General features: G+C 41.4%; 1 protein-coding gene across 4 annotated transcripts in view; it reads left to right on the top strand.

Moving 5' to 3' along the window:
- Positions 1-14,745, top strand: part of arsg (arylsulfatase G) — a 104,744-nt gene that overhangs the window by 21,098 nt on the left and 68,901 nt on the right. For 2 of the 4 annotated variants that reach the window (XM_055653932.1, XM_055653935.1), the window contains exons 3-5: positions 4,053-4,205; positions 9,388-9,680; positions 11,823-12,010. In XM_055653932.1, coding sequence (XP_055509907.1) covers positions 9,460-9,680; positions 11,823-12,010 — 409 coding nt within the window. In that variant the 5' untranslated portion in view covers positions 4,053-4,205; positions 9,388-9,459. Of the gene's footprint in view, positions 1-1,516; positions 4,226-9,387; positions 9,681-11,822; positions 12,011-14,745 lie in introns of those variants that run through there. The other 2 variants (XM_055653933.1, XM_055653934.1) reach the window with 2 other exon arrangements.

The raw sequence follows: 14,745 nt of genomic DNA, 5'->3' as shown, positions 1-14,745 counted from the left end.
TTGAATTTTAAGTAACATCTGTGGTCACCTCGTATAGGCACTGAATAGTAAGCATTTTTTAATCGATGCTAGCTATGAAGTAACCTTTGGAAATCAATTGTTTAGCAGTAACAAAGGTTTCCATTTTAAAATGAATATATTGTACAAATGTATTCAATTTGGTCAGATCTATGATGATGCGACAACCACCATCTTTTTTGATTTTGGTAAAGATATTGGACACGAATTCTAGCGGTTCGTGTTGGGATTTTTCAATTACCCCTTTTGCGTAAGGCCGCTCCAGTTCAGCCTGCGCTTCTGATTTTTCTTTACCGGAAAGTACGAACATTCGGTTCGGTATATGTTGAACTGGAGGGCTGTACTTGTGTATAATTCTATTGTATATCCCTGGATACTGCTTAAATATAAGTATCGGTAGTTAACATACTCCATGCATCCAGAAAGGAGAGTAATCTCCCCCCCCCCAACCTCCATGCTCCCTGCAATTTGTAGGGAACCAGACCCACCTACCTCCATAGTTACCAGTGGCAGGTTTACTTCTTTTTGTAAATCCTTCATTGATGTTGAGGCGTCGGTGTCTGGGTTTGTGGTTTGGTTGATGTTGGAGGTTTGTATCTTCCAAGAAGGCCGGTCTGGGCCATGGCCTAAGAAAGACTCATGTTTGGTGTACCGGACCTTCGAGCTTTCACCAGTCGGTCTTGTTCTACTGGCGGGTGCGTAAGGGTGCTGTCTACGGCCATGTGTTGCAAAGCAGTGCCAGTGCATCCTGTTGGTTATGCGACATGTCCTTCTCATCCACTGTGCGGGTGAAAGCTGTTATCTCCGCTGTTTAGGAGTTTCCATATACAATTATTTACTCCAGGAAACATTCCGGGATATACAGTTACCGTCCTCCAGGTTTTGGCCAGTCTGGTCTGGCTGTATGAAGTTGGACACCATGTCCAGTAGATTTTCACGTTCCTGCACCCCCTGCACACTCGATTTCTGTTCTGCAAACCCCTCTTCAGGATCAGCCCAGAACTGACCCCCAGTACTCCCCTCTGACGAGGGAGAAGCACTGTGCAGCCCTACAAGAGGTGCTGCTGTGGGTTTTACATAGAGCCCACAGTGACTCGACTCCATCTCCCGGAGCCTGTCACGTTGGAGCAAATGCTCCACACACCGCTCCATCCGGCTCCAGCGCTCACGGTCGCTGGCCGCCCGCGGCTGCTCAAAGTCGGACTCCTCTGAGTCCACGACTTTGATGGTTTTTTGTCTTGCCTTACTGCCCGGCCGTGGAGTGGATCTGGCCGGTGCGGAGGCAACATCGGGCACAGCTGATCCCATTATAGGTGATTCAAGTGCCGCTGGCCGCTGTTAGCCCACCAGCTTTGTCACAGCACGTTGTTTTCTCCACCTGTAATAAGCATGGGAAAACACAAAAAGATCGCAGCTCTTATCTGCAGGTCCTGGTTTAAATTGTCGTTACGGGGGAACGCCGTTCCACCCCGCCTCCTGCCATTTTCGACTTGTCAAAAGTTGACGGCCCCATCTGAATAGTCTCCCGCCCGGCCGTGGTGTTCTGGCCGGCGCAGGACCAAAAGTCGGCACAGCTGATCCTATACGGGGCTTGTGCCTTCAGCTGCTGCTGGCTTCCGCAACTTCGCAGTCCTCCCCAGCCAGCTTCACTCGCAGCACTTGTGGACACTATTTTGTCCAGCTTCCCCCCCTGTGTAAAAACAGCGCGGGGACAAAAACTAACGCAGAGTAAATCACTTACCTGTAGGTCACGGTTTCAAACTTACCGCTGTGGGGGAACGCTCCACCCCGCCTGTCGTTTCGCAAGCGTGAAAGCGATATGACACGCAAGAGTCCTGGCGGGGTTCTTCACGTAGTCACTCACGTGACTCCAAAGTAAAATTCAATGTCGACGGGGTCAAGGACACCTCAAAACAGAAACATTGCTTGATCTACTTGTATCTCACACCTTATTATTTCTCATCATAATGAGCCTCAGAATTCCCACGATGTTTTGCTCTGCTTTTGAGGTTCATTATAATGAACAACTTTGAAGAGACCTCTCTGCTAGAAAATACTAAAACTGGTTTGATAAGAATAACAAGATCTCCAGGAACTAATTTATCACAAATGCATTGTGTTCTCAGAGGGAAATGGCACATGGTACATGGGCCAAAGGAGCAGGTCCGCAGGTATATGAAACTTCTGAATTACAAGTCAATGGGTGAGTGAATAGAAGGCAGGATACCAACCAACCAATCACAAATGCAATGTGTTTCCAGATGGAAAGTACTGTTATGGCACATGGAACAAAAAAAGCAGATCCGCAGACATTTGAAACTTAAAAATCGGCTGGTAGGTGAATACAAATCAGGATATCAAGCAACCTGCCAATAACTATTACAATGCAAGAATATGTTTCTAGTAACCAAGGTCATTTACAGTCAAAACAGAATACCCTATCAAGAGCCAGGAATAAAGTACAGTGGCAGTCACTGTCTGCTGGAAGGTGATTGTTGAATATGATATTTATTCATATCAATATTCATATGATATGAATGATTGATCCCATCCCACAGCATGCTATCCATTACAATCTTGGAATTCCCCAAATCTAGCAAAAGCCGTCCATTAGAAGAAAAACAATAAGGCCTCTGAAGGATATGAAACCCTACGTGAGGCAGAATAATGGCAGAAAATAACTTTTCATGCAAATTCATGATCTCATCACAAAAAAGAGAGCATGTCATAGGATGTCTGATACACCATAACTGTGACCGTATTTAAGAGAGAAGGGCGTCCACACAGTCTATTATAGACAGCTTTCTCCCCTCTTCCTTCTAGTCACAGAGACAAGAGTCACAGTACATATTCTATCCATCAGGGGTTATAGTATACTTAATCTTTACTGCCCAGCAAATCCACTGAATTCACAATACAGTGCATGGTCTTTTTTGATTTCATGAAAGGCTCTGTCAACCAAGAAGAAATATGAGAATCCTTCTCAAATTGCAATGCCCTCGGAAATTTGTTCGCATTTCACATTTGCCACACAATGACGTGCAAAAGATTAAAGATGCTAGAAATCTGGGGTATAAACAGAACATGCATTGGTTTATTTTTGTCATGTGTACTGAGGCATTGTGAGAAATTCTGTTTTGTGTGCTATTTGGGCAAATTATGTTGTACATGAGTGCATTGGGTCATGCTATAGAAAAAATAAACATAGTGTAGAATATAGTGTAGGAAAGAACTGCAGATGCTGATTTAAATCGAAGGTAGACACAAAATGTAAATTGAAAGTAGACATAAAATGGTCAGAATATTATGTTGCACAGAGTCGCTTGCCCAGAGTTGGGGAATCGAGAATCAGAGGACATAGGTTTAAGGCGATGGGGTAAAGATGGGAACCTGAGGGATAACTTTTTTACACAAAGGGTGGTGTGTACATGAAAGGAGTTGCCGGAGGAGGTGTTGAGGCAGGTACTAACGCAACATTTAAGAAACATTTAGACAGGCACATGGATAGAACAGGTTTTGAGGGATAAGGGCTAAACTCAGGCAGGTGGGACTGGTGTAGATGGGACATTTTCGTCTGTGCAAGTTTCGTCTGTGTGCAACATGGGTCTGTTTCCATGTTGTGTGACTTTATGAATGTGAGCAATGAAGGACATGCACAACCACCTCTGGTGGGTGGATAACATTTTTTTTGCATGAAAATGTACCTTGGACAGGTACATGGACTGGAAAGGTTTAGAGGGATATGGGCCAAACATAGGCAGGTGGGACCAACGAAGATGGACACATGGGTGGTTTGGGTAAATTGGACTGAAGTGCTTGTTTCCGTGTTGTATGACACAAGACTCCTGGAATTACCGCTCTTCCCTGAGCTCTGTTGTGGCAGGAATCTTCAAAAAGGAATTAAAATGTTTCAAGGACATGTTAAAATCTCCTTGAAAACATGTCCCTGTCTCATAGGAAACACCGAGACATGACTGGACAGAAGAGAGAAGAAGCATCTCAGCAGACACTGAACACCTTCTGTTTTTCTACAGCATGTCCACAAGTCTCGGTTTCTGCAGAGATCTTTTCAACCATCCCATAACTTGACTGGAAGCAAGAATTCCTCGACTCCGGGCAACTATCCAAGAAGGAAAAGATCACAAACGTTGCTCTTCTTGATACCTATGAAAGACTTGGAGCTGGAGGTAGGGGATGTTATTTAAAGGTAACTGAAGAATATTTGCAAAAGAAAAGAAGCAATAATGACTAAATAAGGAGATTTTTTTGGTCCACTGAGACCATACCAGTTGTACATCTATACCCTCTCCCCAATAAAGTTTAAATATTCTTATCCAGCTCACTTTAAAACACTACAATTGAATCTGCTTCTGTGATGTACTTTTCAGGTAGCCTTCTGTGTAATTTTGCACAGTTTTGACGAAATATTTAATTGTGTTTTCAGTCAGGCATTGGAATGTCTGAGCTGAACTTCAACACTAGTTACTGTTTTCCTAAAATGTTTGGCTCCTTCAGTGATAGAGAATACATTACTAGAAAATAGTTTATGAGTAAGAGGCATTCCAAAAGAATGACATGCAATGGGAATGTTAAATTTGCAGAAAATAGTGTATGGAGATGTCATTGGAAGCATATGTCTGTAACTCCCATGGAAAAAATCCACCCTGCTCAGAAGGTTCTAGGCATTTCCCTTGTTCTAGATGGGTCATTGATTGTCCTCCTACCTCACCTCTAACATTTCTTCAGATTTCTCCTGGCATCTCTTTCATCATCTTTCTGCAGTTCTGTTCTCACCATCGCTCTGTCGCATCAAGAAACAGCTTTCCTCCCAAGAATTCATAAAGTAAGGGCTTAACACAACTCAACATTCATGTTAATGATAGGTTGTTGAAGGTCCTCCAGCAGGCCAATCCAAGGAGCCAGTCATAGGTTCAAATAGCACAGAAACAGGCCCTTCACCTCAATTCATCCTTGCTGACCGAGAATGGTCATTTTTTAAAGTCTAACGAGAATGGTGTAAGGCATTTCCCTTCTAGTCTAGATATTTATATCTTTGGGAATGCAAGTTTCAATTCTCCATTTGTTCACACATCCTAAAACCTGCAACCCCAATAAATAGCTAATGTCATCACGGGTGCTCCATTTATAAACTTGGGTTAAGCATGTCAAATATTTTAATATTCATTTTGACTTTATTGATGAACATTTCAGCTCCAATTAATTGGGTGCCACTGTGGCGCAGCTCATACAGTTGCTGCCTCATAATGCCAGAGGTCTAGGTTCAAGAAGTACAAACTTTGTTAACAAATGGGTCAATGCCAATGTTGAATTATTTTGTATTTACCATTAAAAGAGTTAACAGGTTTAAAATCCATCATGCTCTTCACAATGAATGAATGAATAAGTTTATTGGCCAAGTATGTACACATACAAGGAATTTGTCTTGGTGCTCCGCTCGCAAGTAACAACACGAAATAGTAACAATTAAGAATGACACATAGAACATGAAACATCTATATAATTAAAAGTCTCATCTTGACCACTTACTGTCTGTGCTGTACATTGATTTTTTTTAAAAACACTACCATATATTGCTATGATTTTTGGCCATCTTACTCACAGTCCTCCGCTGAGCAGGCCCTGAGGATTTTTCACATCGATGAAAAAAAAAAAGTTATGGGTGTTTAAAAAACCTTGTGATCCTCTCGCCTGTCAATCACCGCAATGAAGCATCTTCCGGGGGGGTTGGGTGGGGGGGGGGGGGGGGGGTGGGGGGGGGGGGGGGGGGGGGGGTGGGGGGGGGGGGGGGGGGGGGGGGGGGGGGGGGGGGGGGGGGGGGGGGGGGGGGGGGGGGGTGGGGGGGGGGGGGGGGGGGGGGGGGGGGGGGTGGGGGGGGGGGGGTCCGGGGGGGGGGGATGGGGGGGGGGGGGGGGGGGGGGGGGGGGGGGGGGGGGGGGGGGGGGGGCAGGACTATAAAACCCTGGATGCCTGTACATGACTCAGTCACTCTGCAAGATCGCGAGGGAGAGGCCACGATTCTCAATCTAAGCTGTGAATCAACTGAATTGTGAGTCTGCAATGTACTTGCAATAAATGATTTGTTAACCCTTAATGAAAATGAAATTAGCTGTTTGGACTCCCATGGGCTTGAAACTGCAATGGCAATGGATATGAAATGAAAATGCAATGAACTGTTTGGCTTGGCCTACCCTGTGCTTGAAACTGAAATGGCAATGGAAATGAAATGAAAATGCAATGAGCTGTTTGGCTTGGCCTGCCCTGTGCCTGAAACTGCAATGGCAATGGAAATGAAATGAAAATGCAATCAGCTGTTTGGCCTGCCCTGTGCTTGAAAGTGCAATGGCAATAGAAGTGAAATGCAAATGCAATCAGCTGTTTGGCCTGCCCTGTGCTTGAAATTGAAATGGAAATGAAATTAAATGAGTTGTTTGGCGTGCTGGAAACCACTAATTTCATCCCACAAGGCCCCTATTAGCCGAGAACCCAGTCCTTTTTGCCCAAAATGCCCGTATTATTCCAGGATAATCTTGGCCCAAAAGGCCCGTGCCAGCCCAGGAAAAGTCCAGAAAAAGTGCCTTTCACTGAGATTTCACTCTTTAAAGAAAAAGAGACCATTTGGCCCATCAGGCCTGTACTAGCCTAGGAGGAGTACCCTTCGGCCCAACAGTAAGTATTCCCCCTGCAAGTATTAAACCTCACCCCAGTATTTTTCTCCCTCCCTTCATTGGCTCCCTGTGAGATCCAGGCCAGGATAGACTTTCCTCCTTCATTGCTGTGATCTGCAGAAAAATATGAAAAATGTCTAAAATTGATTCTCCAACCTCTCCCCCTTTTCTCTCTCTCACAGAGTCTCACCTGTTTTGGGCAGAATTTCTGGCAGTTTCTGAGCTGCCAGCCCACAGGCCTGAGTGACTGAGCTGCCAGCCCACCAGGCCTGAGTGATTGAGCTGCCAGCCCACCAGGCCTGAGTGACTGAGCTGCCAGCCCACCAGGCCTGAGTGACTGAGCTGCCACCCCACCAGGCCTGAGTGACTGAGCTGCCAGCTCAATAATCCATTCGGCCCACAATGTCCATACTAGTCCTCTGGAAACCGGTCCCTTCGGCCTACAACACCCATACTAGCGCTCCAGAAAGCAACCCCCCCCCCTCCCTTCCCCCTGTCCACTGGCCACCAATATTGGAATTGGTGGAGAGGTGGAATATTGCATTGGGAGACCAGTCCTCCCATGTGAACATGGGACCCAACTGGTCCCACTTTAGTCTAGTTCAGGGACGGGGAAATGTTTCATGTTGGAAGGCCGCATTAAGTTAGCTGTAATCTAATAAGGCCGCATCCTAGAAACTTCAATTAGACATAGGATTATTTCATTGAATCTTCTTTTACTCTTTGGTATTTTAAATTTAAAGATTAAAATTAATTTAAAGATTAAAATTAAAATAATAAAAGACGAACAAAAACATATTAATAAAAATAAAAGGATTTGTTCTACAAAATTTGGATTTATTCAAAAGGCCACACTTAATGGCCTAGAAGGCCGCATGAGGCCTTAAGGCCGCAGGTTCCCCACCCCTCGTCTAGTTAATAATAAAACAAGGGAGAATCTAATCACCTGCACTTGACATCCAATACACGCAGCATCACTAAACCTTGCACTATCTAACAGATGGCAGTTACTATTGAACAGAAATGTACTGGACCAGCTACACAAGTACTGTGGATGCAAAAAGGACAGATCGGTGCTTCCTGTAAATTAATTAATAGCATGAGAGAAAAAATATCATTAAACAGAAATGAAGCCATAAATAAATTGCTGCATTTTTTCCACACGCCACACCATTTCTACACTTGTTTAAAAACCCTTTAACTAGCATATATGTACGACAAAATGACTTTTTATTTCAACATCATAGGTATTTTAGCATAACCTGACTAATATCTTGCTTAATTTATCTCAAAAACTCAATAATATTACAAACAGCATCTAGTGTGTGTAATGTAGTTTTATTTAAGTTACTAAAGGTCAGATATCTGTAAGGACTGCTCCAATCATCTAAGAGCTTTGGTGAGAAAGTTGTAGCAATCCCAGAAAGAAGGTGTAAATAGAATTATGTTTTTATGATTTTTAAACCATGAAATGAAATATAGAGAGGGGAACTGAAACATAACAAAGTCATAGATGGGTGATATTTTTGCTATTTTCATAAAATCTGTTTTTCTATATTGATACATGGCCACAGACTAAATATACAGTAGCGTATCAAAATGGCTGGAAGAATTAAATCCGAAAGCATGACAGTTTATCGGAAAGAAAACATATTGCTAAAGGGCAGAGACACAGAGTGAGCTGATATGTGCTGAATGTATTTCTGTGAGATAAAAATAGTGGTAATTCTGGAAATAGGAGAATTGAAAACAGTAAAGTGAAAATAATAAAATCCTCAAATGGATTCAAACTTAGAAAAAGGACCAACAGAATTTTGCATTGGGAGGGATTAAATAGAAAATCAAGTGGGCTATCATTAGTTGGTGCAAGTCATTGTTAAACAAGAGTTGAAATATATATATATATAACCTTTGGGCAAGAAATTTAAAAGAATTTTGAAACCATGGAATTTTTTGAATACTGATTAACCAGGATGTTAGCAGGCATTAGAGGATTTAGTTATGATCAAAAACTTGAACATGCTCATGGGTAGAGCAGAGAAGGCTGAGAGGGAATGTTGAAAATATTGCAGAGATTTGAGATATTAAATAGTAAATTGCTATTTCAGTGATTAGCAAATTTACATTAAGGAGGGTATAAATGTAGGATTAATTCCAAATGTTAAATAAAGTGTGTTTTATACTTGCTGCAGAAGGTTATCATAATATTGAATGCATTATACATCTGTTACCCCAAATCTACTTCAGAATTTTACCATCTGAAGCCTTTTTTAATTTCAATTGTACAAATCATACATGAATTCAATTTTTAATTCTCCCCATCACGTCTCCCCGACAAGATAGGGAGAATTTTCCATGGCCAAGTAACGCACAAACTGGCAGATCTTTGGGGTGTGGGAGGAAATCAGAGTACCCAGATAAAACCCAGGCAATCACAGGGAGAACATGCAAAGTTTGCACAAAAAGCATCTGAGGTCAAGATTAGGCCTATTTCTCTGGAGCTATGAGGCTGCAGCTCTACTAGCCCTATCATTGTACTGTGAGGTACTTAGCTAGCTTCAGTTTTTGCCCAGTATTGAAACAATGCACTGAATGGGCTCCCTGATCCGAAATACTCTTTATTGAAAATATAATAATTTTGACTAATTTGAAATCTAACATCAGAATTCTTTTGTTATTGCAGTAAAAGCAACATGACTCTGGCTTAATGGCTGAGAAGCTTTGGCAATATCAGGAAAAGCATTGACCAAGGGAAATGGAAGCTTTCTTCTTCATGATCATCATCACTGCAGCACTCATCAGTGGATTCATTTATTGTAACATTGGCTTCAATGAGGCTCAAGTTGACAGCCATGTGGGAAAGCCCAACTTCATCATAATTTTAGCTGATGACATCGGATGGGGAGATCTTGGTGCAAACTGGCCACTGACTAAAGAAACACCAAATCTGGACAAGATGGTTCAGGGTGGAATGAGGTATGGATGTTGTGGAAGGGAAGATGGAAGGGGGGAAAGAAAGGATGCAAGAGTTGAGAAGATGTTGGAAGGAGGATGTTGGGTTGTCAACAATTCCATATTTTAAAGGATGCCTCGTGAGAAATTCAGCTTAAATCATTCTGTTCATATAAATGTTCCAATCCAATACTATACATAATAGGATTGAATTTCTTGCTGGTCCCGAATAGTTGGGTGACTGTAGGACAAGGAACATCCAGGTGTAACCCAACTGTTGATAGCACAGGATTTTGTGATCAATGAAAAATGCTGTCAGCTCATTGCTGAATTCAGCATTAAATACAACCTATCCTTGAACAACCATCCCAGGTCTACTTCTGGGTTTCACAGAAACCCAATGTCAATCAAGCCCCATCCAAATGAGCAGTGCGGGAGCCCACTCTTACTGTACCCTTTCCAAAACATCATTTCACAGTAGGCTCTACCTACACTAACCACTTTACAGTGGCCAAACAATTTGGCACTCACGGCAAACAACACCCTCAAATGCACTGCCCACAATTCATCCCTGAAGTATAATGCTGACAAATTGAGGGTTCTCTCACCTTACTGTTAGGTAAGGAGTTAGATAATGAGTTGCAGGATTTAAACTTTGTGATGATGAATAAATGGTGAAATGTGGTAGAGTCAGATACTGTTTAGACAGCCACCAAAATAGCTAAAGCATAAAAGTAAATAGACCTAATGCTGGCAAATGGGATTAGTGTAGGTGGGCAAAAAGGTCCGGATGGATATGATACAACTGTGACTGTATATGATGCAGCCAAGAATATCCTTGGAGGATAACAGAGATAACAGGAAAATGACCTCTTACAAGTGACTCTCTGGCTAGGATGTAAATGAAACCAGGGTCTAACCTCACCCAGCTGGATGCAAGTACAATGCCTGAAATTTTAGAAGCGTTTGTGCTTCCACAACAATTACTGAATAAGAAAATAGATGAATCCTTCAAATTGTGTACTCCCCTGCTTTGCCTTGGTGCCATTATGAAACATAGAAACATAGAAAATAGGTGTAGAAGTAGGTCGGTCCTTCGAGCCAACAACGCCATTCATTATGATCATGGTTGATCATCCAAAATCAGTACCCCGTTCCTGCTTTTTTCCCCATATCCCTTGATTCCGTTAGCTCTTCTAACTCACTCTTGAAAACATCCAGTGAATTGGCCTCCACTGCCTTCTTTAGCAGAGAATTCCACAGATTCACAACTCTCTGGGTGAAAAAGATTTGTCCTCATCTCAGTACGAAATGGCCTACCCCTTATTCTTAAACTGTGGCCTTTGGTTTTGGACTCCCCCAACATGGGAAACATTTTTCCTGCATTTAACCTGTCCCCTTAAGAATTTTATATGTTTCTATGTTGAGATGGGATTTCTTAAAACCCATTCTTGTGATTCATTGACGTTGATTGAATGGCAAGTGATGGAGGCTGTTCTATTCCTACAGGAGTTGCCTATTTTTGTAGAGACACGCATCTACTCACAGTTCAGTCACAAAATGATTTGCATTTGTCTCCTTGTATGTTCAGCCACTTAGGGAATTGGCAGGATGACTACAAAGAATAACACTGGCTTTTCTGGAACAACAATAAAGACTAGCAGCTGTGGAAATAGAGCAAAGAAGTGGTCGGGTTATTCTTTGCAACAAACATAATGTAACTTGAATCTGAACCATGCTTCTATGTCTAATGGAAGGCAGTGGCTGATGTGTGAATGAGTATCTCACACCACAATGATTATCATGTGTAGGAATGAATTGCAGATGCTGGTTTATACAGAAGATAGACACAAGGTGCTGGAGTAACTCAGCAGGTCAGGCAGCATCCCTGGAGAAAAAGGATGGGTGATGTTTTGGGTTGAAACCCTTCTTCAGACCCTTCTTTAGATAGATTGACTATCTACAATGATTACAGCTCTGGATAACAAGTAAAATCACCGTTACTTTGAATAGAAAGTATGGGAAGTAGTAATTCCAGTACTTTGTGTGGGCTGTTCTTTTACTTTCCATCTGAACGGTCCTCCAACTATTTAGAAGAACAAGATTTTGCTTTATGAGAGGATATTTGTAATAATATTCTAATTTTGCTTTTCTTTTCTATTTCAGATTTAAGGACTTCCATGCAGCTGCCTCTACTTGTTCCCCGTCTCGTGCTTCACTGTTGACCGGGCGTCTGGGTTTACGGAATGGCGTCACCCACAACTTTGCTGTAACCTCAGTTGCTGGCTTACCGCTAAATGAAACTACATTGGCAGACGTTCTGAAGGAAGCCAATTATTCTACAGCAGTCATTGGTATTTATAGTTTTGTTCTTGTTTCTCCAATCCTGCTATTTCTTGGTCCATTTATGAATGGCATTTTTTTAGGATATAACATTTTGTGCACAATTAGAAGCACAGATAAAAAGAGACATGTGCATTCATATAAAGCAGATTCATTTTCACCTTAAATTTATAATGTTACTCTGATTTTTATGAAATTGCAGGTAAATGAAGAACTAGTTGGCTTGCTGCATTTACGTTTCAAAAAAAAAAATCTTAGTTCATTAGTTCAACATTTGAGGCTTAAGAATTGGTCGGTTTAATAACAGGCTAATTACTATGTTATGTAATTGCTACTCCTCACAATTAACAATTGTATCCACATTTTCCTTCCCCAGGGAGTATGAAGGATTAATTGCAATTACTTCTTGACACTGAGTGCCTGTACCATGCAACTGCAAACATATTGCTATAATGAATGAGAAAATGCCCATAACCTATGTACATTATAAAGTGCAATTCCATACCATCTTTCAGTTCCTAATGATGTACTCCTTACTTCTTTTCGCAACAGTCAACTAAATGCAGTTTCATGACTATTATATTATTTTATCAATAGCAACATTGATTTCAATTTGGAAATTTGCCTAAATTTCTAGCACCGGCCTTTGGTGAATAAAGAATGGCACAGTTATGTATCATATAAATCCAGCAATATTTCAGAATGATACAAAAAGGTGCAGTTAGGATTGCCTTCCAAGCCTTCTCACGTGCCAAATGAGTAGCACTTTAAATTTACTCAGGTGATTTTATCAGGAATATTGACAGTGTAACGATATAGATTGGGTAATCTCCAGAACCAGGCATAGAAATTGTATTCTGACAATAACCCACATCTGGTACATGCAATTTAGTTTTAGGTTTATTGTTGTCATGTTGTAATGGAATCACAGACCTTCTGGCATGCAATCTTAGTTTGCTGACAAGCAAGGTGAGCTTGCTACTATGCAAACTGAGGTCAGGAGTGTTAACACATGTATGATAATCATGTTCAAAGCTTGGAGGTTTCACAACAGCTAAGAATTCTATCCTCCAACAGCATTTGCCCAGGCACCTTTGGCAGGGAAATCTCCATTAAGAATGCAATTACAATCTGTGAACGGTCTGACATAAGGACAGAGATGTAGTGGCATAGTGGCGCAGTGGTAGAGTTACTCCCATTAAAGTGCCAGAGACCTGGGTTCGATCCTGACTATGAATGCTGTCTGTACGGAGTTTGCACGTTCTCCCTGTGACCACGTGGGTATTGACTCTTTAAAGAGAAATGGGGGAGTACAAATGTCTGGATGTTTTGAGAGTAATTTTTTGGGGGGACTGCGAGTTTGGAAGTGTGGTTGCAAATATGTGTAACAATATTGTGGACATTATTTGAGGGAGTTTTACACTGAAAAAAAAGCTGCAGCAAACAAAAGGGTGCAGTTGCTAATCCTTTACATTGTTGTTAATTGGTTGGTGTCCTGCTAGTAACGTGTTCAGCCAAACAAGATTAAGAGAGGAGTTAACTGGAGCGCTATAATCCAAATTAAATCTGTAGGATCACATCAGCATTGCATTTTCATTAATGTTAAAAACAGATTGTAATAGATCTGGTGAATAAATGTAATTCCGGAACCAACTGTGCACCTATGCTGGCCAGAATGTTAATGTTATGCCTGATGTGCTTTAACCTCCTTCAAGCTACAAAGAAAATAATATCATCCCTTCACTGATTGCTTATTGTTCCTTAGGGTATAGTGTATTTTTTGACTCCACACGGAACCGTAGGAATAAAAGTCAGCCTTTTGTGGTCATGGAGATAAATTTCCCAACAGGTGCTTAGGCAATGAGAAATGTTATGAATTGACCACATGTGCCTGACACGTGCAAAAATACTTCTACTTTCCATGAATGCCATAAACGTTTATAGTCCCCCTCAACCTACCCATGTTTTACTATGACTCTGGCTGTAAAATATAAGAAGCCGTGTAATAACATCCAAAGTCCACAGATTTGTTCTATTGGATCATACAGTAAATGATCCCGATTGTGCAAACTGCTTTAAGAACATGAAATTGGCTCAAATTTCTCCTCAAGTCTTTAGCAAAAATGTTGCTCTCAGATCTGAACAGTATTACAGCATTTTCTATTTGGCGGTAACTAAGAAACCAATGTAAGTTTATCTTTGTCTGCAAGGGTATGGATTTCTAGTTATGTCCAGCGTTGTCTCATAATTTGATATTTAGTGAGGCCTGAGTGATTTGAATATGAGTGTAAAAATGACGATACTCTCCTTGCAAATAGGAATAACCCAGCTGTTCAAAATGCAAGATGGAATAAACCGTGAACTGTCTGAACCAGTTGTCAAATGAAGCAAATTTGGAATGTTTGTCACTTTGCTGGGTGAGAAAATATAAATATAGCTTGCTTCAGAGGGTAAGAAATTAAGTGATTTAATCATTTGATCACAATCATGAGTTCAATGTACTCTAATAGTTTCAATAAAAATAAATATATAAAGGGATGATTTTTCAATCTGAGAAATAAGACACGTACCTTAAATAATTCTTATACATTTACACTGCACACTGATAGAGTGAAATCTTTCAACTTCATTAACCCAGAAACTGTAATTAATGGAAGTACCCAGTCTGGGTTCAGTGGGGATCCGATAATAGAATAAACCCAGATTGACTTTGGTTCCTTCTAGATCCACATGACTCCAGATGAGA

Source organism: Leucoraja erinacea, chromosome 23 (assembly GCF_028641065.1).
Source record: "Leucoraja erinacea ecotype New England chromosome 23, Leri_hhj_1, whole genome shotgun sequence".
NCBI lineage: Eukaryota > Metazoa > Chordata > Chondrichthyes > Rajiformes > Rajidae > Leucoraja > Leucoraja erinaceus.
This window is presented reverse-complemented; position numbering and strand designations above follow the sequence as displayed.